Source organism: Tachyglossus aculeatus, chromosome 5, assembly GCF_015852505.1.
Source record: "Tachyglossus aculeatus isolate mTacAcu1 chromosome 5, mTacAcu1.pri, whole genome shotgun sequence".
NCBI classification, from domain to species: Eukaryota; Metazoa; Chordata; class Mammalia; order Monotremata; family Tachyglossidae; genus Tachyglossus; species Tachyglossus aculeatus.
The window spans coordinates 8,360,073-8,386,688 of record NC_052070.1 but is presented as its reverse complement, the minus strand read 5'-3'; the positions used below and the strand labels follow the sequence as shown (position 1 = coordinate 8,386,688).

General features: G+C 47.9%; 1 protein-coding gene across 5 annotated transcripts in view; it reads right to left on the bottom strand.

Annotated features, from left to right (window-relative positions):
- MXD1 (MAX dimerization protein 1) overlaps positions 1–25,945 on the bottom strand; it is a 60,954-nt gene extending 35,009 nt beyond the window's left edge. For all 5 annotated transcript variants that reach the window (XM_038747180.1, XM_038747179.1, XM_038747176.1 and 2 more), the window contains exons 1-2: positions 25,861–25,945; positions 24,266–24,365 (exon numbers count right to left, since the gene is read on the bottom strand). In XM_038747180.1, the coding sequence (XP_038603108.1) occupies positions 24,266–24,365; positions 25,861–25,945 (185 nt within the window). The remainder of the gene's footprint in view (positions 1–24,265; positions 24,366–25,860) is intronic.
- Between the last annotated feature and the right edge of the window lie 671 nt (positions 25,946–26,616).

The window sequence follows — 26,616 nt, the reverse complement described above, 5'->3', positions numbered from 1 at the left end:
GACCGTGAGCCCGTTGTCCGGTAGGGACCGTCTCTATCTGTTGCCGACTTGGACTTCCCAAGCGCTCAGTACAGCAGCGTGGCTCAGTGGAAAGAGCCCGGGCTTTGGAGTCAGAGGTCACGGGTTCGAATCCCAGGTCCGCCACTCTTCAGCTGGGTGACTTTGGGCCAGTCACTTCACTCCTCTGGGCCTCAGTTACTTCATCTGTAAAATGGGGATTAGGATTGTGAGCCCCACATGGGACAACCTGGGTGACTGGGCAAGTCACTTAACCTCTCTGTGCCTCAGTTACTTCACCTGTAAAATGGGGATTAAGACTGTGAGCCCCACGTGGGACAACCTGGGTAACTGGGCAAGTCACTTAACTTCTCTGGGCCTCAGTTACTTCATCTGTAAAATGGGGATTAAGACAGTGAGCCCCACATGGGACAACCTGGGTGACTGTGCAAGTCACTTAAGCGCTTAGTACAGTGCTCTGCACACAGTAAGCACTCAATAAATACGACTGATGACTTAACTACTCTGTGCCTCAGTTACTTCATCTGAAAAGTGGGGATTAAGACTGTGAGCCCCCCGTGGGACAACCTGATAAAATAATGATGGCATTTATTAAGCGCTTACTATGTGCAAAGCACTGTTCTAAGCGCTGGGGCTGTTACAAGGTGATCAGGTTGTCCCACGGGGGGCTCACAGTCTTCATCCCCATTTGACAGATGAGGGAACTGAGGCACAGAGAAGTTAAGTGACTTGTCCAAGGTCACACAGCAGACATGTGGCAGAGCTGGAATTCGAACCCATGACCTCTGACTCCAAAAAGCCCGTGCTCTTTCCACTTGAGCCACGCTGCTTCTCTGAAGCCACCCGATCACCTGGAAGCAGTGTGGCTCAGTGAAAAGTGCTTAGTACTGTGCTCTGCACACAGTAAGCGCTCAATAAATACGACAGATGATGAAAGAGCCCGGGCTTTTGGAGTCAGAGGTCGTGGGTTCAAATCCCGGCTCCACCACTTGTCCGCCGTGTGACTGTGGGCAAGTCACTTCCCTTCTCTGGTCCTCAGTTCCCTCATCTGTAAAATGGGGGTGAAGACTGCGAGCCCCAAGGGGGCCAACCTGCTTAACTGTATCTAACCCAGCGCTTAGAACAGTGCTTTGTACATAGTAAGTGCTTAATAAATGCCATTATCATTATTATTGAGTCACTTAACTTCTCTGGGCCTCGGTTTCCTCATCTGGAAAATGGGGATGAAGACTGTGAGCCCCATGTGGGACAACCTGATCACCTTGTACCTCCCCAGCGCTTAGAACAGTGCTTTGCATGTAGTAAGCGCTTAATAAATGCCATTATTCGTAGTAGTATTACTACGCGTAGGAAGCGCTCAATAAATAGGACGGAATGAATGAACGATGAGTCACTTCCAGGCTTGCAGGTGGACGGATGTGACCCGTCACCTGGGTGAATCTCCAAATCCCGATCCCGGCCCGTCCCCTCAGCCCGCGGATCCTCCTCCCGGCCTCCAGCTGCGGACTGGACGCTCCCGAAATGGCTCGTCCATTCGATGGGACTTACTGAGCGCCTACGGTGCGCGAAGCACCGTACGAAGCGCTTGGGAGAGTCCAATACAACGACCAACGGACACAGCCCCTGCCCACGGCGAGCCCACGGAAGCGGCACGGCCTAGTCCGGCCCTGGGGGTCAGAAGGACCTGGGTTCGAATTCCAGGTTCTGAGTCATTCATTCATTCATTCCGCCGTATCTATTGAGCGCTTACTGTGTGCAGAGCACTGTACTAAGCGCTTGGGAAGAACAAGTCGGCAACATATAGAGACGGTCCCTACCCAACAGTGGGCTGATCCTCATTGTGGACAGGGAATGTAACTGTATTGGATTCTCCCAAGCGCTTAGTCCAGTGCTTTGTGCGTGGTAAGCGCTCAATAAATACGATTGAATGAATGAATGCCACTCGCCTGCTGTGGAATCAATCAATCGTATTTATTGAGTGCTTACTGTGTGCAGAGCACTGTACTAAGCGCTTGGGAAGTACAAGTTGGAACTTTGAGTCAGTCGCTTCCCTGGGCCTCAGTTTCCTCATCTTTAAAATGGGGATGTGAGCCCCATGTGGGACTGGGACTGTGAGCCCGCTGTTGGGTAGGGACCGTCTCTAGATGTTGCCAACTTGTACTTTCCAAGCGCTTAGTCCAGTGCTCTGCACACAGTAAGAGCTCAATAAATACGATTGAATGAATGAATGAATTTATTACTCTATTTATTTTACTTGTCCATATTTATCCCATTTATTTTATTTTGTTAATATGTTTGGTTTTGTCGTCCGTCTCCCCCTTCTAGACTGTGAGCCTGTTGTTGGGCAGGGACCGTCTCTAGATGTTGCCAACTTGGACTTCCCAAGCGCTTAGTACAGTGCTCTGCACACAGTGAGCGCTCAATAAATACGATTGAATGAATGAATTTATTACTCTATTTTTCTTGTACATATTTATCCTATTTATCTTATTTTGTTAATATGTTTTGTTTTGTTGTCTGTTTCCCCCTTCTAGACCGCGAGCCCGCTGTTGGGCAGGGACCGTCTCTAGATGTTGCCAACTTGGACTTCCCAAGTGCTTAGTCCAGTGCTCTGCACACAGTCAGTGCTCAATAAATACGATTGAATGAATGAATGAATTTATTACTCTATTTTACTTGTACATATTTATCCTATTTGTTTTAGTTTGTTAATATGTTTTGTTTTGTCGTCTGTCTCCCCCTTCTAGACTGTGAGCCTGTTGTTGGGTAGGGACCGTCTCTAGATGTTGCCAATTTGTGCTTCCCAAGCGCTTAGTCCAGTGCTCTGCCCACAGTAAGCGCTCCATAAATACTATTGAATGAATGAATGAACTGTGTCCAACCGGCTTAGCTTGCTACCCCAGCGCTTAGTACAGTGCCTGGCATGTAGTAATGCTTCACAAATACCATACACAAACAAATGAGCCCACTGTTGGGTAGGGACTGTCTCTATATGTTGCCAACTTGGACTTCCCAAGCGCTTAGTACAGTGCTCTGCACACAGTAAGCGCTCAATAAATCAACTTGTACTTCCCAAGCGCTTAGTACAGTGCTCTGCACACAGTAAGCGCTCAATAGATCAACTTGTACTTCCCAAGCGCTTAGTACAGTGCTCTGCACACAGTAAGTGCTCAATAAATACGACTGAATGAATGAATAAATACGATTGAATGAATGAATTCATTGAGAAGCAGCATGGCTCAGTGGAAAGAGCGCCGGCTTGGGAGTCGGAGGTCGTGGGTTCGAATCCCGCCTCCCCCAGATGCCTGCTGTGTGACCTTGGGCAAGTCACTTCACTTCTCTGGGCCTCAGTTCCCTCATCTGTCAAATGGAGATGAAGACTGTGAGCCCACAACTTGATCGCCTTGTAACCTCCCCGGCGCTTAGAACAGTGCTTTGCACATAGTAAGCGCTTCACAAATACCAACATTATTATTATTATTATTATTATTATAATGAATGAATAAATACGATTGAATGGGGATTTAGACTGTGAGTCCTATGTGGGACAAGAACTGTGTTCAATCTGATGACCTTGTATCTACCCCAGAGTTTAGTACAGTGCCTGGCACATAGTAAGCGCTTAACAAATACCACCATTATTATTATTATTATTATGAATGAATAAATACAATTGAATGGGGATTTGGACTGTGAGTCCCAAGCGGGACAAGGACTGTGTTCAATCTGATGACCTTGTATCTACCCCAGAGTTTAGTACAGTGCCTGGCACATAGTAAGCGCTTAACAGATACCAACATTATTATTATTATTATTATTATTATGAATAAATATGATTGAATGGGGATTTGGACTGTGAGTCCCATGTGGGACAAGGACTGTGTTCAATCTGATGACCTTGTATCTACCCCAGAGTTTAGTACAGTGCCTGGCACATAGTAAGCGCTTAATAAATACCACCATTATTATTATTATTATTATGAATAAATACAATTGAATGGGGATTTGGACTGTGAGTCCCATGTGGGACAAGGACTGTGTTCAATCTTATGACCTTGTATCTACCCCAGAGTTTAGTACAGTGCTTGGCACATAGTAAGCGCTTAACAAATACCAACATTATTATTATTATTATTACTATGAATGAATGAATGAATACGATTGAATGGCGATTTGGACAAGGACTGTGTTCAATCTGATGACCTTGTATCTACCCCAGAGTTTAGTACAGTGCCTGGCACACAGTAAGCGCTTAACAAATACCACCATTATTATTATTATTATGAATTAAAAGGGGGAGACAGACAACAAAACCAAACATATTAACAAAATAAAATAAATAGAATAGATTACTCTATTTATTTATTTTACTTGTACACATCTATTCTGTTTATTTTATTTTGTTAGTATGTTTGGTTTTGTTCTCTGTCTTCCCCTTTTAGACTGCGAGCCCGCTGTTGGGTAGGGACCGTCTCTATATGTTGCCAACTTGGACTTCCCAAGCGCTTAGTACAGTACACAGTAAGTGCTCAATAAATACGATTGATTGATTGATTGATATGTACAAGTAAAATAGAGTAATAAATGTGTACAAACATATATACAACCTGATCACCTTGTATCGTCCCCAGCGCTTAGAACGGTGCTTGGCACATAGTAAATGCTTAACAACATGCCATCATTATCATCATTATTATTATTATTATTATCACGATTACGAAACAGACACGTTCCCTGCCCAGGATGAGCCAGCGGCCCGGTCTCCGCCTCCCGGTCTCGGCCGGGATGGGAAAGAACCGGAATCTCTGGTCGGAAACCTCTCCCTCAATTCCAAAAGTCCAAGTCACAGGCCGCGTCCGCGCTGGCACGTACACGCCCGTGTGCCCCCGGGCACGCCCACGCCACGGGCATGGGTCCCGGGACGCCCGGTGTCCCCCGCCGGCCTTATCATCATCAATCGATCGTCATCGATCGTATTTATTGAGCGCTTACTGCGTGCAGAGCACTGGACTGAGCGCTTGGGAAGTCCAAATTGGCAACATCTAGAGACAGTCCCTACCCAACAGTGGGCTCACGGTCTAAAAGGGGGAGACGGAGAACGAAACCAAACATACTAACAGAATAAAATAAATAGAATAGATATGTACAAGTAAAATAAATAGAGTAACAAATATGTACAAACATATATCCATATATACAGGTGCTGGGGGGAAGGGAAGGAGGTAAGATGGGGGGGATGGAGAGGGGGACGAGGGGGAGAGGAAGGAAGGGGTTCAGTCTGGGAAGGCCTCCTGGAGGAGGTGAGCTCTCAGCAGGGCCCCAAAGGCCGACAAGGAGGCCATCGAGGTGGCCCTTTTCCATTTTCGGACAGCTACCAGGGTGACTTGGTGTTGTTCCTTCATTCGGTCGTATTTATTGAGCGCTTACTGTGTGCAGAGCACTGGACTAAGTGGAAAGAGCTTCCCAAGCGCTTAGTCCAGTGCTCTGCACACAGTAAGCGCTCAATAAATACAATTGAATGAATAAGTGAATGGTGCCATCTACAGTGCCGTCTTACCTCCTTCCCTTCTCCACAGCACCTGTATATATGGATATATGTTTGCATGTATTTATTACTCTATTTATTTTACTTGTACAAATCTATTCTTTCTATTTTATTTTGTTAATATGCTTGGTTTTGTTCTCTGTCTCCCCCTTTTAGACTGTGAGCCCACTGTTGGGTAGGGACTGTCTCTAGATGTTGCCAATTTGGACTTCCCAAGCGCTTACTACAGTGCTCTGCACACAGTAAGCGCTCAATAAATACGATTGATTGAGACAGACAACAGAACAAAACGAGTAGACGGGTGTCAATACGGGCTTTGGAGGTCAGAGGTCATGGGTTCAAATCCCGGCTCCGCCCCCTGTCAGCTGGGTGACTTTGGGCAAGTCGCTTCACTTCTCTGGGCCTCGGTTCCCTCATCTGGAAAATGGGGATTTAAAATGGGGCCCACACTGAGCCCCCTCCTTCCTCTCCCCCTCCCCATCCCCCCTGCTCTACCTCCTTCCCCTCCCCACAGCACCTGTATAGATGTTTCTACAGATTTATCACTCTATTTAATTTACTTGGACATATTTACTATTCTATTTATTTTATTCTGTTAATATGTTTTGTTTTGTTGTCTGTCTCCCCCTTCTAGACTGTGAACCCGCTGTTGGGTAGGGATCGTCTCTATCTGTTGCCAAATTGTACTTCCCAAGTGCTTAGTACAGTGCTCTGCACACAGTAAGCGCTCAAGAAATACGATTGAATGAATGAATGAATGAAGACTGTGAGCCCCCCGTGGGACAACCTGATCACCTTGTAACCTCCCCAGCGCTTAGAACAGTGCTTTGCACATAATAAGTGCTTAATAAATGCCATTATTATTATTATTATTAATACCATAATCAATAAATATGACTGTCTGAGAAACTTCCTAGAGGCTGCAGGTGGAGGGAGCCGGGCCTCCCCTCGGCTAATAATAATAATGATAATAATACTAATAACCATAATGGTATTTGTTCTTTTAGACTGTGAGCCCACTGTTGGGTAGGGACCGTCTCTATATGTTGCCAATTTGTACTTCCCAAGCGCTTAGTACAGTGCTCTGCACATAGTAAGCGCTCAATAAATACGATTGATGATGATGATTTGTTGAGCACTTCCTATGTGTCTAGCATAGTTCTAAGCGCTGGGGGAGATACAGGCTAATCAGGTTGGAACCAGTCCCTGTCCCTCATGGGGCTCCCAGTCTTAATCCCCATTTTTCAGATGTGGTAACTGAGGCACAGAGAAGTTAAGTGACTTACCCAAGGTCACACAGTGACTTTTTTTTTAATGATATTTATTAAGCACTTACTATGTGCAAGGCACAGTTCTAAGCGCCGGGGTGGATACAAGGTGATCAGGTTGTCCCACACGGGGCTCACAGTCTTCATGCGTGGCTCAGTGGAAAAGAGCCCGGGCTTTGGAGTCGGAGGTCAGGGGTTCAAATCCCGGCTCCGCCAATTGTCAGCTGGGTGACTTTGGGCAAGTCATTTCACTTCTCTGAGCCTCAGTTCCCTCCTCTGTAAAATGGGGATGAAGACTGTGAGCCCCCCGTGGGACAACCTGATTACCTTGTAACCTCCCCAGCGCTTAGAACAGCGCTTTGCATATAGTAAGTGCGTAATAAATGCCATCATTATTGTTATTATTATCCCCATTTTCCAGATGAGGGAACTGAGGCCCAGAGAAGTGAAGTGACTTGCCCAAAGTCACACGGCTGACAATTGGAGCAGTCAGGATTAGAACCCATGACCTCTGACTCCAAAGCCTGGGCTCTTTCCACTGAGCCACGCTGCTTGCTCAAGTACTTACTATGTGCCAAGCACTGTACTGAGCGCTGGGGTAGATATGAGCTAATCGGGTCGGACGCAGTCCCCATCCGGCGTGGGGCTCGCAGTCTTCATCCCCATTTCACAGATGAGGGAACTGAGGCCCAGAGAAGTGAGGTGACTGGCCCAAGCAGCGTGGTTCAGGGAATAGAGCTCAGGCCTGGGGATCTGAAGGTCTGGGGATCTAATCCTGGCTCTGCCACTTGTCTGCCGTGCGACCCCAGGTGAGTCACTTCACTTCTCTGGGCCTCAGTTCCCTCATCTGGAAAATGGGGATAATAATAACAATAATGATGGCATTTATTAAGCACTTACTAAATGCAAAGCACTGTTCTAAGCGCTGGGGAGGTTACAAGATGATCAGGTTGTCCCATGGGGGGCTCACAGTCTTAATCCCCATTTTCCAGATGAGGTAACTGAGGCACAGAGAAGTGAAGTGACTTGCCCAAAGTCACCCAGCTGACAATTGGCGGAATGGGATTTGAACCCATGACCTCTGACTCCAAAGCCCGGGCTCTTTCCACCGAGCCCCGCTGCTTCTCCAAGTGACTTGCCCAAAGTCACCCAGCTGACGATTGGCGGTGCCAAGTCATTCATTCATTCAATAAATACGATGGAATGAATGAATGAATTGGCGGTGCCGGGATTTGAACCCATGACCTCTGACTCCAAAGCCCGGGCTCTTTCCACAGAGCCACGCTGCTTCTCTACTATAGCTGCTTCTCTACTGAGCCACGCCGCTTCACAAATACCATCGTTATTTTCTAGACCGTGAGCCCGTCGTTGGGTAGGGACCATCTCTATCTGTTGCCGACTGGTACTTCCCAAGCGCTTAGTAATAATAATAATAATAATAATAATAATAATGGCATTTATTAAGTGCTTACTATGTGCAAAGCACTGTTCTAAGCACTGGGGAGATTACAAGGTGATCAGGTTGTCCCACAGAGGGCTCACAATCTTCATCCCCATTTTACAGATGAGGTCACTGAGGCCCAGAGAAGTGAAGTGACTTGCCCAAAGTCACCCAGCTGACAATTGGCGGAGCCGGGATTTGAACCCCTGACCTCTGACTCGGTCCTCTGCATTCATTCCATCGCATTTATTGAGCGCTGTGTGCAGAGCACTGTACTAAGCGCTTACACAGTAAGTCTCCCCATCCCCCCGGCCTTACCTCCTTCCCCTCCCCACAGCACCTGTATATATTTATATATGTTTGTACGGATTTATGACTCTATTTATTTTATTTGTCCATATTTATCCTATTTTATTTTGTGAATATTTATTTTGTGAATATTTATTTTGTGAATATTTTGTGAATTTATGTTGCCAATTTGTACTTCCCAAGCGCTTAGTACAGTTTTCTGCACATAGTAAGCGCTCAATAAATACGACTGATGATGATGATGATTTATTCTATTTATTTTATTTTGTGAATATGTTTTGTTTTGTTCTCTGTCTCCACCTGTATATATGTATAGACGTTTGTACGGATTTATGACTCTATTTATTTTATTTGTCCATATTTATTCTATTTATTTTATTTCGTGAATATGTTTTGTTTTGTTCTCTGTCTCCACCTGTATATATGTATAGATGTTTGTACGGATTTATGACTCTATTTACTTTATTTGTCCATATTTATTCTATTTATTTTATTTTGTGAATATGTTTTGTTTTGTTCTCTGTCTCCACCTGTAGATATGTATAGATGTTTGTATGGATTTATGACTCTACTTTATTTGTCCATATTTATTCTATTTATTTTACTTTGTGAATATGTTTTGTTTTGTTCTCTGTCTCCACCTGTATAGATGTATACATGTTTGTATGGATTTATGACTCTATTTATTTTATTTGTCCATATTTATTCTATTTATTTTATTTTGTGAATATGTTTCGTTTTGTTCTCTGTCTCCACCTGTATACATGTAGAGATGTTTGTACAGATTTATGACTCTATTTATTTTATTTGTCCATATTTATTCTATTTATTTTATTTTGTGAATATGTTTTGTTCTCTGTCTCCACCTGTATATATGTAGAGACGTTTGTACGGATTTATGACTCTATTTACTTTATTTGTCCATATTTATTCTATTTATTTTATTTTGTGAATATGTTTTGTTCTCTGTCTCCACCTGTATATATGTAGAGACGTTTGTACGGATTTATGACTCTATTTACTTTATTTGTCCATATTTATTCTATTTATTTTATTTTGTGAATATGTTTTGTTCTCTGTCTCCACCTGTATATATGTAGAGACGTTTGTACAGATTTATGACTCCATTTACTTTATTTGTCCATATTTATTCTATTTATTTTATTTCGTGACTATGTTTTGTTTTGTTCTCTGTCTCCACCTGTATATATGTAGAGATGTTTGTACGGATTTATGACTCCATTTACTTTATTTGTCCATATTTATTCTATTTATTTTATTTTGTGAATATGTTCTGTTCTCTGTCTCCACCTGTATATATGTAGAGATGTTTGTACGGATTTATGACTCTATTTATTTGTCCATATTTATTCTACTTATTTTGTGAATATGTTTTGTTTTGTTCTCTGTCTCCACCTGTATATATGTATAGATGTCTGTACGGATTTATGACTCTATTTATTTTATTTGTCCATATTTATTCTATTTATTTTATTTTGTGAATACGTTCTGTTTTGTTCTCTGTCTCCACCTGTATATATGTAGAGACGTTTGTACGGATTTATGACTCCATTTACTTTATTTGTCCATATCTATTCTATTTATTTTATTTTGTGAATATGTTCTGTTCTCTGTCTCCACCTGTATATATGTAGAGATGTTTGTACGGATTTATGACTCTATTTATTTTATTTGTCCATATTTATTCTATTTATTTTATTTTGTGAATATGTTTTGTTTTGTCGTCTGTCTCCCCCTTCTAGACTGGGAGCCCGCTGTTGGGTAGGGACCCAACATGTCGCCGCCTTGGACTTCCCAAGCGCTTAGTCCAGTGCTCTGCCCGCAGTAAGCGCTCAGTAAATACGACTGAACGACTAAGCGCTCAATAAGTACGGCTGAATGGGTGAATGAACAAGCGTGATATTCTCCCGCGCACGTGTCAGGGCTAGTCACGTCCCGGGGTCAAAGTGCACGGTCCCCGGGCGGCCTTGGCGCCGCTGAGGGTGGGGTCGTCTCGGGCCCCCGCGTCCGGTCGCTGAGGAGGAGGAGGACTTGTCATCATCATCATCATCAATCGTATTTATTGAGCGCTTACTATGTGCAGAGCACTGTACTAAGCGCTTGGGAAGTCCAAATTGGCAACATATAGAGACGGTCCCTACCCAACAGTGGGCTCACAGTCTAAAAGGGGGAGACAGGAGTCCTTCCCAAGCGCTTAGTCCAGTGCTCTGCACACAGTAAGCGCTCAATAAGTACAACTGAATGAATGAACGAGGCGTCTTGACCAACGGGGTCAAGGCTGGGACCACCGCGGGACGCGGGATCAGCTCTAGATTTCATTTAGACTTTCATTTAGTCTTTTAGACTGTGAGCCCACTGTTGGGTCGGGACCGTCTCTAGATGTTGCCAATTTCTACTTCCCAAGCGCTTAGTCCAGTGCTCTGCACACAGTAAGCGCTCAATAAGTACAACTGAATGAATGAACGAGGCGTCTTGACCAACGGGGTCACGGCTGGGACGACCGCGGGACGCGGGATCAGCTCTAGATTTCATTTAGCCTGTGAGCCCACTGTTGGGTAGGGACCGTCTCTATATGTTGCCAATTTGTACTTCCCAAGCGCTTAGTACAGTGCTCTGCACATAGTAAACGCTCAATAAATACGATTGATGATGATGATGATTTAGACTTTCATTTAGTCTTTTAGACTGTGAGCCCACTGTTGGGTCGGGACCGTCTCTAGATGTTGCCAATTTGTACTTCCCAAGCACTTAGTACAGTGCTCTGCACACAGTAAGCGCTCAATAAATACGATTGATTGATTGATTGATTTCCAAGGGTCTCTCATCCCCCCCCACCGACGTAGCAAGAGAAGCGGCGTGGCTCGGTGGAAAGAGCCCGGGCTTTGGAGCCAGAGGTCATGGGTTCGAATCCCGGCCCCGCCAACTGTCCGTTGGGCCAGTCACGTCACGTCTCTGCGCCTCGGTGACTTCATCTGGAAAATGGGTTATGTTTGGTTCTGTCGCCCGTCTCCCCCTTCTAGACCGTGAGCCCGCTGTCGGGTAGGGACCGTCTCTAGGTGTTGCCGACTCGTCCTTCCCAAGTGCTTAGTACAGTGCTCTGCACACAGGAAGCGCTCAATAAATACGGCTGAATGAATGAATGAAGACTGTGAGCCCCCCGTGGGACAAACCGATCACCTTGTAACCTCCCCAGGGCTTAGAACAGTGCTTTGCATCATCATCAATCGCATTTATTGAGCGCTTACTGTGTGCAGAGCACTGTACTAAGCACTTGGGAAGTCCAAGTTGGCAACATATAGAGACAGTCCCTACCCAACAGTGGGCTCACAGTCTAAAAGGGGGAGACAGAGAACAAAACCAAAGATACTAACTTACTAACTAATGTAGTAAGCGCTTAATAAATGCCATCATCATTATCATTATTAAATGCCATTATTATTATGATTACTATTTAGCTTTAATTCTATTTGTTCTGGCGACTTGACACCTGTCCACATGTTTTGTTTTGTCGTCTGTCTCCCCTTCTAGACTGTGAGCCCGTTGCTGGGTAGTGACCATCTCTATATGTTGCCGACTTGTATTTCCCAAGCGCTTGGTACAGTGCTCTGCACACAGTAAGCGCTCAATAAATACGACTGAATGAATGAATTATTATTAGAATAATAACTGTGGTATTCGTTAAACGCTTACTACGTGCCAGGCACTGGAGTGGTTACAAGCAAATCGGGTTGGACCCGATCCCCGTCCCACGTGGGGTTCACGGTCTCAACCCCATTTTACAGATGAGGGAACTGAGGCCCAGAGCATAATTAGGGCATCTGTCCGTAATTAAGGTATTTGTCAAGCGCTTATTATGTGGACGAAGCGGCTGGGGTGGATCTGAGCAAATCGGGTTGGGGGCGATCCCCGTCCCACGTGGGGTTCACGGTCTCAACCCCATTTTACAGATGAGGGAACTGAGGCCCAGAGCATAATTAGGGCATCTGTCCGTAATTAAGGTATTTGTCAAGCGCTTATTATGTGGACGAAGCGGCTGGGGTGGATCTGAGCAAATCGGGTTGGGGGCGATCCCCGTCCCACGTGGGGCTCACGGTCTCAACCCCATTTTACAGATGAGGGAACTGAGGCCCAGGGCATAATTAGGGCATCTGTCCATAATTAAGGGATTTGTCAAGCGCTTATTATAATAATAACAATGATGACAGCATTTGTTAAGCGCTTACTATGTGCAAAGCACTGTTCTAAGCGCTGGGTGGGATACAAGGTGATCAGGTTGTCCCGCGTGGGGCTCACGGATCTCATCCCCATTTTCCAGATGAGGTCACTGAGGCCCCGAGAAGTGAAGTGCCTTGCCCAAGATCACACAGCAGATATGTGGTGGAGCCGGGATTCGAACCCATGACCTCTGACTCCAAAGCCCGGGCTCTTTCCACTGAGCCAGGCTGCTTCTCGCGGACGAAGCAGCTGGGGTGGACGAAGCGGCTATTATCACCATCAATCGTATTTATTGAGCGCTTACTATGTGCAGAGCACTGTACTAAGCGCTTGGACGAAGCGCTTGTTGTGGACGAAGCGGCTGGGGCGGATCCGGGCAAATCGGGTGGGGCGCAATCCCCGTCCCACGTGGGGTTCCCATTTTCCAATCAATTAATCAATCAATCGTATTTATTGAGCGCTTACTGTGTGCAGAGCACTGGACTAAGCGCTTGGGAAGTCCAAGTTGGCAACATCTGGAGACAGTCCCTGCCCATCCAGAGGAGGGCCAGAGAAGTGAAGCGGTTTGCCCAAGGCCACACAGCAGAAGAGTGGCGGGGCCGGGATTAGAACCCATGACCTTCTGGGTCCAGGCCCCAGCTGTCAATCGGGAAGGGGAGGAGAGAGAACAGTGCTCTGCACACAGTAAGCGCTCAATAAATAGGATTGATTGATTGATTGAGAGGTGTCGGCCGAGGGCACGAAGACCCCCTACCCCCTGAACCCCGTGAGGAGGCCACCCCCGGCCGTTGTCAACAGCGGAGTCGCCAACGTCAGGGGTCCAAACAGCCTCCCCTTCTCACCTGGGCACAGTAAGCGCTTAATAGGCGCTTAACAAATACCATCATTATTATCATTAGTTTCAAAGCCCTATTGATACCTCACCGCCTCCACTTATTTCTCTTCCTCCCTTCAAGGCCCTGCTGAGAGCTCACCTCCTCCAGGAGGCCTTCCCACACTCAGCCCCTTCCTTCCTCTCCCCCTCGTCCCCCTCTCCTTTGCCCCCATCTTGCCTCCTTCCCTTCCCCACAGCACCTGTATATATGGATATATGTTTGTACATATTTATTACTCTATTTTATTTGTACATATCTATTCTATTTATTTTATTTTGTCAGTACGTTTGGTTTTGTTCTCTGTCTCCCCCTTTTAGACTGTGAGCCCACTGTTGGGTAGGGACTGTCTCTAGATGTTGCCAATTTGTACTTCCCAAGAGCTTAGTACAGTGCTCTGCACATAGTAAGCGCTCAATAAATACGATTGATGATGATGATGATTTATTTTGTTCAAATGTTTGGTTTTGTTGTCTGTCTCCCCCTTCTAGACTGTGAGCCCGCTGTTGGGTAGGGACCGTCTCTAGATGTTGCCAACTTGGACTTCCCAAGCGCTTAGTCCAGTGCTCTGCACACGGTAAGCGCTCAATAAATATGACTGAATGAATGAATGACCGTCTCTATATGTTGCCAACTTGGACTTCCCAAGCGCTTAGTCCAGTGCCCTGCACACGCTAAGCGCTCAATAAATACGACTGAATGAATGAATGACCGTCTCTATATGTTGCCAACTTGGACTTCCCAAGCGCTTAGTCCAGTGCTCTGCACACGGTAAGCGCTCAATAAATACGACTGAATGAATGAATGACCGTCTCTATATGTTGCCAACTTGGACTTCCCAAGCACTTAGTCCAGTGCTCTGCACAAGGTAAGTGCTCAATAAATACGACTGAATGAATGAATGACCGTCTCTAGATGTTGCCAACTTGGACTTCCCAAGCGCTTACTCCAGTGCTCTGCACACGGTAAGAGCTCAATAAATACGACTGAATGAATGAATGACCGTCTCTATATGTTGCCAACTTGGGCTTCCCAAGCGCTTAGTACAGTGCTCTGCACGCGGTAAGCGCTCAATATGATTGAACGAATGAATGAATGTTGGGTCGGGACCGTCTCTATATGTTGCCAACTTGGACTTCCCAAGCGCTTAGTCCAGTGCTCTGAACACAGTAAGCGCTCAATAAATACGATTGAATGAATGAGGCCTTCCCAGACTGAGCCCCCTTTTCCCTCTCCTCCTCCCCACCTCCCCACCCTCCCTCCTTCCCCTCCCCACAGCCCCTGTATAGATGTTTGTACAGATTTATCACTCTATTTATTTTACTTGGACATATTTACTCCTCTATTTATTTTGTTAGTGATGGGCATCTAGCTTTATCTCTATTTATTCTGGTGACTTCACACCTGTCCACATAATAAATCATGATAATGGTATTTATTAAGCGCTTACTATGTGCCAAGCACTGTTCTAAGCCCTGGGGAGGTTACGAGGTGATCAGGTTGTTCCACGGGGGGCTCACGGTCTTCATCCCCATTTTACAGATGAGAGAACGAGGCTCAGAGAAGTTGATAATAATAATAATAATGGCATAATAATAATAATAATAATAGCATTTATTAAGCGCTTACTATGTGCAAAGCACCGTTCTAAGCGCTGGGGAGGTTACAAGGTGATCAGGTTGTCCCACGAGGGGCTCACAGCCTTCAGCCCCATTTGACAGATGAGGTCATTGAGGCCCAGTGAAGTGACTTGTATATATGTATATACCTGTATATATGTTTGTACATATTTATTACTCTATTTATTTATTTTACTTGTACATATCTAATCTATTTTATTTTGTTAGTATGTTTGGTTTTGTTCTCTGTCTGAAGAAATATGTACAAATAAAATAAATAAATAAATAGAGTAATAAATACATACAAACATATATACATATAAATACAAACATATATACATATATCTTTTAGACTGTGAGCCCACTGTTGGGTAGGGACTGTCTCTATATGTTGCCAACTTGTACTTCCCAAGCGCTTAGTACAGTGCTCTGCACACGGTAAGCGCTCAATAAATACCATTGATGATGATGATTTATTGATCATTTACTGTGTGCAGAGCACTGTACTAAGTGCTTGGGAGGTACAATTTGGCAACATATAGAGATATAGATTTATTACTCTATTTATTTATTTATTTTACTTGTACCTATCTATTCTATTTATTTTATTTTGTTAGTATGTTTGGTTTTGTTCTCTGTCTCCCCCTTCTAGGCTGTGAGCCCACTGTTGGGTAGGGACCGTCTCTATATGTTGCCAATTTGTACTTCCCAAGCGCTTAGTACAGTGCTCTGCATACAGTAAGCGCTCAATAAATACGATTGATTGATTGACTTGCCCAAAGTCACACAGCTGACAAGTGGCGGAGCCGGGATTAGAAGCGCTCAATCAATGTGTCCAACCTGGGAAGCAGGGTGGCTCAGTGGAAAGAGCCCGGGCTTTGGAGTCGGTGGTCATGGGTTCAAATCCCGGCTCCGCCAATTGTCAGCGGGGTGTGACTTTGGGCAAGTCACTTCACTTCTCTGGGCCTCAGTGACCTCATCTGGAAAATGGGGATGAAGACTGTGAGCCCTCCATGGCACAACCTGATCACCTTGTAGCCTCCCCAGCGCTTAGAACGGTGCTTTGCACATAGTAAGCGCTTAATAAATGCCATTAAAAAAAAACAACAACAAATGCCATCATTATTACTACCTGGCATCTACCCCAGCACCGGGAACGGTGCTGGGCACGTAGTAAGCGCCTAATACCATAATTACAATAATGATTATAAATACCATTTATAATGATTATAATGATTATAAACGATTACCATTTATAATAATTACAATAATGATTAGAAATACCGGCCTAGTGGGTAGAGCCCGGGCATCAGGAGGATCCGGGTTCTAATCCCGGCTCCGCCCCTCGGTCCGCCGGGTGACCTTGGGCAAGTCGCTTAACTTCTCTGGGCCTCAGTTACCTCATCTGTAGAATGGGGATTAACACTGTGAGCCCGACGGGGGACAACCTGATCACCTTGTAAATTCCCCAGCGCTTAGAACAGTGCTCTGCACATAGTAAGCGCTTAATAAATGCCATTATTATTATTATTATTATTATTCACCTCTCTCGGGCCTTACTTCCCTCATCCGGAAAATGGGGGGTTTATGGCGGCGGGCCTCACGTGGAAAACCGGGAAGTATGACCAACCTGATAAGCTCCGTCCCCACCCCGGCACTTAGTACAGTGCCTGGCGCATAGTAAGCGTTGAACAAATACCATAAAAAAAAATAAAATAAAATCGATTGCTTTCACTTGGTGACGGGGCAAAGATTTCGACGGGCGTTACAATCTCTTTGGGGAATAAGCTCGGTTGGGCTCTGCTACTCATTCAATCGTATTTATTGAGCGCCTACTGTGTGCGGAGCACTGTACTAAGCGCTTATCTTATTTAACTTTCAATTTGTCATCCTCTTTGTCCCTCTTCCTCCCCAAAACAATTACACCATTACATGGAGGAGGGGGGGTTTGTATGTGTGGGTGTGGACGGGGTGAGGGGTGTGACGGGGTGTGATGCCAATTTGTACTTCCCAAGCGCTTAGTACAGTGCTCTGCACATAGTAAGTGCTCAATAAATATGATTGATTGATTGAGGGGGCATGGAGTTGCCCCTCTGGGCAGGAGCCAATCTGTCAGACCCAGCAGGCGCCCAATACATAATAATAATAATAATATTGGTATTTGTTAAGCGCTTACTATATGCGAAGCACTGTTCTAAGCTCGGGGGGGGGGATACAAGGTGATCAGGTTGTCCCACGTGGGGCTCACAGTCTGTCCAGTGCTCTGCACACAGTAAGCGCTCAATAAATACAGTTGAATGAATGAATCCCCATTTTCCAGATGAGGTCACTGAGGCCCAGAGAATCAATCAATCAATCAATCGTATTTATTGAGCGCTTACTGTGTGCAGAGCACTGTACTAAGCGCTTGGGAAGGATAAGTTGGCAACATCTAGAGACAGTCCCTACCCAACAGTGGGCTCACAGTCTAAAAGGGGGAGACAGAGAACAAAACCAAACAAACAAAATAAAATTAATAGGATAGGTACAAGTAAAATAAATAAATAGAGTAATAAATCTGTACAAATATATATCCATATATACAGGTGCTGCGGGGAAGGGAAGGAGGTAAGATGGGGGGATGGAGAGGGGGACGAGGGGGAGAGGAAGGAAGAGAGAAGTGAAGTGACTTGCCCAGAGTCACCCAGCTAACAAGCGGCAGAGCCGGCGGGATTAGAACCCATGACCTTCTAGACTGCGAGCCCACTGTTGGGTAGGGCCGTCTCTATATGTTGCCAACTTGGACTTCCCAAGCGCTTAGTCCAGTGCTCTGCACACAGTAAGCGCTCAATAAATACGACTGAATGAATGAATGACCTTAGACCCCCAAGCCCGGGCTCTTTCCACTGAGCCACGCTGCTTCTCATGCCCCCGCCGGGCGGGTGTAACCCCCAACATAACGTCGGCTCGCCCCAAAATCGCCGTTGGCTAGCAAGACGGGAAGAATCGCCGGATTGGAAATAGGAACGGTCCCCACGAATATTATTATTATTAGTCATTCAATCGTATTTATTGAGCGCTTACTGTGTGCAGAGCACTGGACTGAGCGCTTGGGAAGGACAAGTCGGTAACATCTAGAGACGGTCCCTACCCGACAGCGGGCTCACAGGCTAGAAGGGGGAGACGGAGAACAAAACCAAACATATTAACAAAATAAAATAAATAGAATAGATATGTACAAGTAAAATAAATAGAGTAATAAATCCGTACAAACATATGTACATATATCCAGGTGCTGTGGGGAGGGGAAGGAGGTAAGGCGGGGGGGGATGGGAAGGAGGGGAAGAGGAAGGAGGGGGCTCATTCCGGGAAGGCCTCCTCATTATTATTATTATTGTTATATTATTATTGATTATTATTATATATAAAATTATATTATTATTATTATTATTAATGGCATTTATTGAGCGCTTACTACGTGCAAAGCACTGTTCTAAGTGCTGGGGAGGTTACAAGGCGACCAGGTTGTCCCACGGGGGGCTCACAGTCTTAATCAATCAATCAATCAATCAATCAATCGTATTTATTGAGCGCTTACTGCGTGCAGAGTAATAATAATAATAATTATTATTATTATATATAATATAGTATACTGTAATATAATATAGTATAATGTAATATAATATAGTATAACGTAATGTAATATAGTATAATATAGCATAATATAATATAATATAATATTATATAATATAATATAATAAATACAATATAATATAATATAATCTGATATAATATAATATAATATAATATAACATAACATAATATAATATATATAATATATAATTATATATTATATATTATATTATTTATTATTATTATTATTATTATTATTATTATTATTATTATTATTATTATTATCGTCTTCCCAGAAACACAGGCCTCGCTAGCTCGAAACCTCTTCCCCCGGCTCTGCCAGTTGTCAGCTGTGGGACCTTGGGCAAGTCACTTCACTTCTCTGGGCCTCAGTTCCCCCATCTGGAAAACGGGATGAAGACCGTGGGCCCCCCGTGGGACCACCTGATGACCCCGTACCCGCCCCAGCGCTCAGAACAGCGCTCGGCACATAGTAAGCGCTTACCAAACGCCGTCACCATCATTCCTCCAGGCCGAGTCTTCGAATTGGGGCTTAGCGCCACGTGGCTCCGTGGCATTTTAAATGTCGAAACGTCCCGGGCGGGGCAGGAACCAACCTCGGGCGGGCAGGGGACAGCTAGGAAATGCTAGCGACTCCAGGGACGTGAGCCAATCCCGGATTCATCCTCATTATTCCCGTCCATTCGGAAAAGGCCCACGGGAAGCGCTCAATAAATACGACCGAACGAAGACCGACACCCTTATCCGCCTCCGGGGTGGGGAGAAATGAAAAAACGACCCCAAAGGACCCCAGCGAGCACGGAGTGACTCCCGGCAGCCGAACAGGGTGAGCTGACAGTGGAAAGAACCCGGGTTTGGGAGTCGGAGGCCGTGGGTTCGAATCCCGGCGCCGCCACTTAGCAGCTGTGTGACTTTGGGCAAGTCTCTTCGCTTCTCTGGGCCTCAGTGACCTCCTCTGGGAAATGGGGATGAAGACTGGGAACCTGATCGCCTTGTATTCCCCCCCAGAGCTTAGAACCACTGTTGGCACATAGTAAGCGCTTAACAAATACCATTATTATTATTACGACAGGAAAGGTTCAAGTCTAACCAGTAACTTCCTGGCTTCCCCGGTTACACCCTAAACGCCTCCCGAACGGAAGGCAGCGGAGACCTCTTCGAAAAAGACAGAAAAAAGAAAGAAAAGGAAGGGCGGCAGGAAAGACATTGCAACACTTCAAGAAGCAACAGCACTCATTCGTGCATTCAATCGGATTTACTGAGCGCTTACTACTACTACTACTATTAATAATGATGGCATTTGTTAAGCGCTTACTATGTGCCGAGCACTGTTCTAAGCACTGTAGGGGGATACAAGGTGATCAGGTTGTCCCCCGTGGGGCTCCCAATCTTAATTCCCATTTTCCAGATAATAATAATAATAATAATAATAATAATGATGGTATTTGTTAAGCACTTACTATGTGCCGAGCACTGTTCTAAGCACTGTAGGGGGATACAAGGTGACCAGGTTGTCCCCCGTGGGGCTCCCAATCTTAATCCCCATTTTCCAGGTAATAATAATAATAATGATGATGATGATGGTATTTGTTAAGCGTTTACTATATGCCGAGCACTGTCCTAAGCGCTGTGGGGGGATACAAGGTGATCAGGTTGTCCCCCATGGGGCTCCCATTCTTAATCCCCATTTTCCAGATCATAATAATAATAATAATAATAATAATAATAATGGTATTTGTTAAGCGCTTACTATGTGCCGAGCACTGTTCTAAGCGCTGCGGGGGGATACAAGGTGATCAGGTTGTCCCCCGTGGGGCTCCCAATCTTAATCCCCATTTGCCAGATCATAATAATAATAATAATAATAATAATGATGATGATGATGGTATTTGTTAAGCGCTTACTATGTGCCGAGCACTGTTCTAAACGCTGCGGGGGGATACAAGGTGATCAGGTTGTCCCCCGTGGGGCTCCCAATCTTAATACCCACTTTCCAGATAATAATAATAATAATGATGATGATGGTATTTGTTAAGCGCTTACTGTGTGCCGAGCACTGTCCTAAGGGCTGTGGGGGGGATACAAGGTGATCAGGTTGTCCCCCATGGGGCTCCCTATCTTAATCCCCATTTTCCAGATCATAATAATAATAATAATAGTATTTGTTAAGCGCTTACTATGTGCCGAGCACTGTTCTAAGTGCTGCGGGGGGATACAAGGTGATCAGGTTGTCCCCCGTGGGGCTCCCAATCTTAATCCCCATTTTCCAGATCATAATAATAATAATAATAATGATGATGGTATTTGTTAAGCGCTTACTATGTGCCGAGCACTGTTCTAAGCGCTGTTGGGGGATACAAGGTGATGAGGTCGTCCCCCGTGGGGCTCCAAATCTTAATCCCCATTTTCCAGATGAGGTAACTGAGGCCCAGAGAGGTTAAGCGGCTTGCCCAAGGTCACCCAGCTGACAGGTGGCGGAGCCAGGATTAGAACCCACGACCTCTGACTCCCAAGCCCGGGCTCTTTCCACTGAGCCAACGCTGCTTCCACTGAGTCACAGGGCTTCTGTGTGCAGAGCACTGTACTAAGCGCTTGGGAAGTACAAATCGGCAACAGATAGAGACGGTCCCTACCCCACGACGGGCCCTTCCGCCCGGCAGCCCAAAGGCGAGTTCATTCATTCATTCATTCATTCATTCATTCATATTTATTGAGCGCTTACTGTGTGCAGAGCACTGTACTAAGCGTTTGGGAAGGACAAGTTGGCAACATATAGAGACGGTCCCTACCCAACAGCGAGTTGGTAGCAAGGTTTCCTAAAACGAGGCCAGGAGAAATCCCATCCTTTCTCAGACCACAGTTTGGGGCGATTGTTTTTGTTTTTCCTTTTTCCACCCCCAAATCCTACACGAAAAAGGGAACTTTTTACGTTTGAAATGGACATGGGGGGGCAGGTCGGGGGTCTCTGTCCATTTTGGGGGAGAAATCGCCTTGGATTTCTTTTGGATTTGTTTCGTTTTGTTGTCCGTCTCCCCCTTCTAGACTACGAGCCCGTCGTTGGGTAGGGACCGTCTCTCTCTGTTGCCGATCTGTACTTCCCAAGCGCTTAGTACAGCGCTCTGCACCCAGGAAACGCTATACGATCGAATGAATGAATTTGGGGCGGCGGGGGAAAAGCAGAGCCGAACTGCCTTACTGATGTTTTTCCCGGAGATTTCTCCCGTCGGGGAGGCAGGAGGTGGGAAAAAAATCATAACTCAGAGATCCCGGGAACGTTTTCCTTTTCACTCCCCAACAAAGAAGGGATGTCTGGGGAGCGGTGTGGTCCAATAGGTAGAGCCCGGGCCTGAGAATCATTCATCCATTCATTCAATCGTATTTATTGAGCGCTTCCTGTGTGCAGAGCACTGTACTAAGCGCTTGGGGAGTCCAAGTTGGCAACATCTAGAGACGGTCCCTACCCAACAGTGGGCTCACAGTCTAGAAGAAGTCAAGCGCTTAGTACAGTGCTCTGCACCCAGTAAGCGCTCAATAAATACGATTGATTGATTGATAGAAGGTCAGTCAGAAGGTCGTGGGTTCTGATCCCGACTCTGCCCCTCGTCTGCTGGGTGACCTTGGGCCGGTCACTTCCCTTCTCTGGGCCTCAGTTTCCCCCATCTGTCAAACGGCGACGGGGACCGTGAGCCCCTCGTGGGACGGGGACCGTGTCCAACCCGATTCGCTTGGATCCACCGCAGCGCTCAGTACGGCGCCTGGCACAGAGGAAGCGCTTAACAAATACCATCGTCATTATTCCCCCTTCTAGACTGTGAGCCCACGGGACCGCCTCTATAATGTTGCCAACTTGGACTTCCCAAGCGCTTAGTCCAGTGCTCTGCACACAGTAAGCGCTCAATAAATACGACTGAATGAACGAATGAATATTACGACGATGATTTTTCAGGAAGAGGAGGAGGGCTATAGTGAGCGTACTGGTCTACGTGGCTAGACATTCATTCATTCATTCGACGATATTTATGGAGCGCTCACCGCGTGCAGAGCGCTGTACTAAGCGCTGGGAAGGTACGATACGGCCATAGGGACGGAGGACACCTTTCCGGAGCCGGGAAAAGTCGGGGAGCCGGTGGCTCTGTGGGGGTCACGGTGGGGCCGGACCGTGAGGAGCCCTACTGAGAGCTCACCTCCTCCAGGAGGCCTTCCCAGACTGAGCCCCCCCTTTTCCTCTCCTCCCCATCTCCCCACCCCGACAGCACTTGCGTCTATCTGTGAGCCCACTGTTGGGTAGGGACTGTCTCTATATGTTGCCAACTTGTACTTCCCAAGCGCTTAGTACAGTGCTCTGCACACAGTAAGCGCTCAATAAATACAATTGACTGACTGACTGACTACACATATTTATTACCCTATTTTATCAACGATAACAATAACGATAGTATTTGTTAAGCGCTTACTATGTGCAAAGACACCATTCTAAGCGCTGGGGAGGTTACCAGGTGATCAGGTTGGCCCGCGGGGGGCTCACAGTCTTAATCCCCATTTTACAGATGAGGGAACGGAGGCGCAGAGAAGCAAAGTGACTGGCCTAAGGTCACACAGCTGACCGTTGGCGGAGCCGGGATTTGAACCCACGATCTCTGACTCCAAAGCCCGGGCTCTTTCCACTGAGCCACGCTGCCAATGATGCCTATATAGCTATAATTCCATTTATTCTGACGGGATCGACCCCCCGTCCACCTGTTTTGTTTTGTCGTCCGTCTCCCCCTTCTAGACCGTGAGCCCGCCGTCGGGTGGGGACCGTCTCTAGATGTTGCCGACTTGTCCTTCCCAAGCGCTCAGTCCAGTGCTCCGCACACACAATAAGCGCTCAATCGATACGACAGAGTGCAGGAAGGGAAGCTCGCTCTCTTCCTCCCTTCAAGGCCCTACTGAGAGCTCACCTCCTCCAGGAGGCCTTCCCACACTCAGCCCCCTCCTTCCTCTCCCCCTCCCACCCACCTTACCTCCTTCCCTTCCCCACAGCACCTGTATATATGTATATATGTTTGTATGGATTTATTACTCTATTTATTCTACTCGTACATATCTATTCTATTTATTTTATTTTGTTAATATGTTTTGTTTTGTCGTCTGTCTCCCCCTTCTAGACCGTGAGCCCGCTGTTGGGTAGGGACCGTCTCTATCTGTCGCCGACTCGGACTTCCGAAGCGCTCAGTCCAGTGCTCTGCACACAGTAAGTGCTCAATAAATACGACTGATTGATTGATTGACTGATTGATTGACTGGAGAGGGCTGTCCGTCCGGTTGCCCCTTTCTGTCTGTACCTGTTAATGCTGCTGTTGGTCTTGGACTTGCTCCTCCGCTTGAAGGCGGCCCCGGCCTTGCCGTCGAACGGTAAGATGGAGGCGTAGCCGTGCTCCGCTTCTGGAAGATGAAAATCCAAGTCGAGGCCTCCTTCGGGGGCCCCCCCGGACCCCGCCCCGGGACCCCCACCCGGGTGGTGGCTCCCCCATTCTCGCCCCTCTGGTCCTCTCATTTCATTTAATCGTATTTATTGAGCGCTTACTGTGTGCAGAGCACTGTCGTGCCCCCCAACACTCCCAGCCCCCCCAGATTTGTCCCTTCCCCCCCTCTTTTCCCCCCCAATCTGTCCCCTCCCCCCAGTCTATCCCCCCACGATTTGTCCCTTTCCCCCACTCTTGCCCCCCAAATCAGTCCCTTCCCCCACTCTTGCCCCCCCATCTTTTCATTCACTCATTCAATCGTATTTATTGAGCCCACTGTTGGGTAGGGACCGTCTCTATCTGTTGCCACCTTGTACTTCCCAAGCGCTTAGTCCAGTGCTCTGCACACAGTAAGCGCTCAATAAATACGATTGATTGATTGATTGATTGATTGAGCGCTTATTGGACTAAGCACTTGGGAAGTCCAAGTTGGCAACATCTAGAGCCGGTCCCTCCCCAACAGCGGGCTCACAGGCTAGAAGGGGGAGACGGACAACAAGACAAAACATATTAACCCTTCCTCCTACACTCTGCCCCCCATCTGTCCCCTCCCCCCACTCTCACCCCCTGATCTGTCCCCCCCCACTCCTGTCCCCTCCCCCTCCCCTCTGCCCCCCCATCTGTCCCTCTCCTTTACCCCCGTGATCTGTCCCCCCCGATGCTGTCTTGTCCCCCCCAGATTGGTCCCCTCCCCCCACTCCTGCCCCCCCAATCCGTCCCTTCCCCCCGAACTCTTGCCCCCCAATCTGCGCCCTCCCCCCATTCTTGCCCCCACCCGTCCCCTCCCCCATCTTTCGCTCCCATCGCTCCCTTCCCCCCTCTTGCCTCCTCCCCCAACTCTCTCGCCCCCCCCAGATCCGTCCCCTCCCCCTACACTCTGAGCCCCCCCAAATTCTGTCCCCTCCCCCAACTCTCTCGCCCCCCCAAACCCGTCCCCTCCCCCCAACTCTGGCCTAAGATGTGTCCCCTCCCCTAACTCTCTCGCCCCCCCCCCAGTCTCACCCCCCACCCCCGATCCGTCCCCTCCCCCAACTCCCTGGCCCCCCCAGATGTATCCCCTCCCCCCAGTGTGACCCCCCCAAATCTGTCCCCTCCCCCCACTCTGCCCCCCCCCCAGATGTGTCCCCTCCCCCAACTCTCTCGCCCCCCCCCACCTGTCCCCTCCCCCCAACTCTGGCCCAAGATGTGTCCCCTCCCCCCACTCTCTTGACCCCCCCAGATGTGTCCCCTCCCCGCAGTGTGACCCCCCCAAATCCGTCCCCTCCCCAACTCTCTGACCCCCCCAGATGTGTCCCCTCCCCCAACACTCTGCCCCCCCAGATGTGTCCCCTCCCCCACTCTCTGACCCCCCCCGATCCGTCCCCTCCCCCCACTCTCTGACCCCCCCCACCGTGTCCCCCCCCCCCCCGTCCGACCTCGCTCCCGGCGCTCCAGGTAGTCCGCCGCCTCCAGCAACATCTGGATGTTGGTCCGCACCTCCTCCGCCGCCGCCGCCGCCATCCCTCCCTCCCTCTCCTCCCGTCCGTCCGTCCGCCCCGTCCTACCGCCCGCCCGCCGACTGTTTACCCCCGACTGCCCGCCTCCCCCAGCCCCGACCGCCGGGACCCGCCCCCGTCACGCCCCCCGCGCTCCCATTGGCCTCCCCGCACGATCGGACACACCCTCCGCGCTCCCATTGGCCGCCCCGCCCGACCGGACACACCCTCCGCGCTCCCATTGGCCGCCCCGCCCGACCGGACACACCCGCCGCGCTCCCATTGGTCCGACGACCCGCCCGGACACGCCCACTTATCGCCCCGCCCCCGTCGACCCCATTGGCCGTCCGACCCCGCCCACCGAGCTCCCATTGGCCCGCCGATCCGCCCGGCCCCGCCCCTATCGCCCCGCCTCCGAAACGCCCCATTGGACGCCCGTCCCGACGAGCCCCGCCCGCCGCGCTCCCACTGGCCCGCCCACCCCGCCTCCGACGTGCACCATTGGCCGCCCGGCCCCGCCCGCCTCTCTCCCATTGGTCCGCTAACCCCCCCGGCCCCGCCCACCTATCGCCCCGCCCCCGACGTCCCCCATTGGCCTTCCGGCCCCGCCCACCGCACTCCCATTGGTCCGCCGACCCTCACGGCCACGCCCCTATCTCCCCGCCCACCACGCTCCCATTGGCCCTCCCGGCCCGC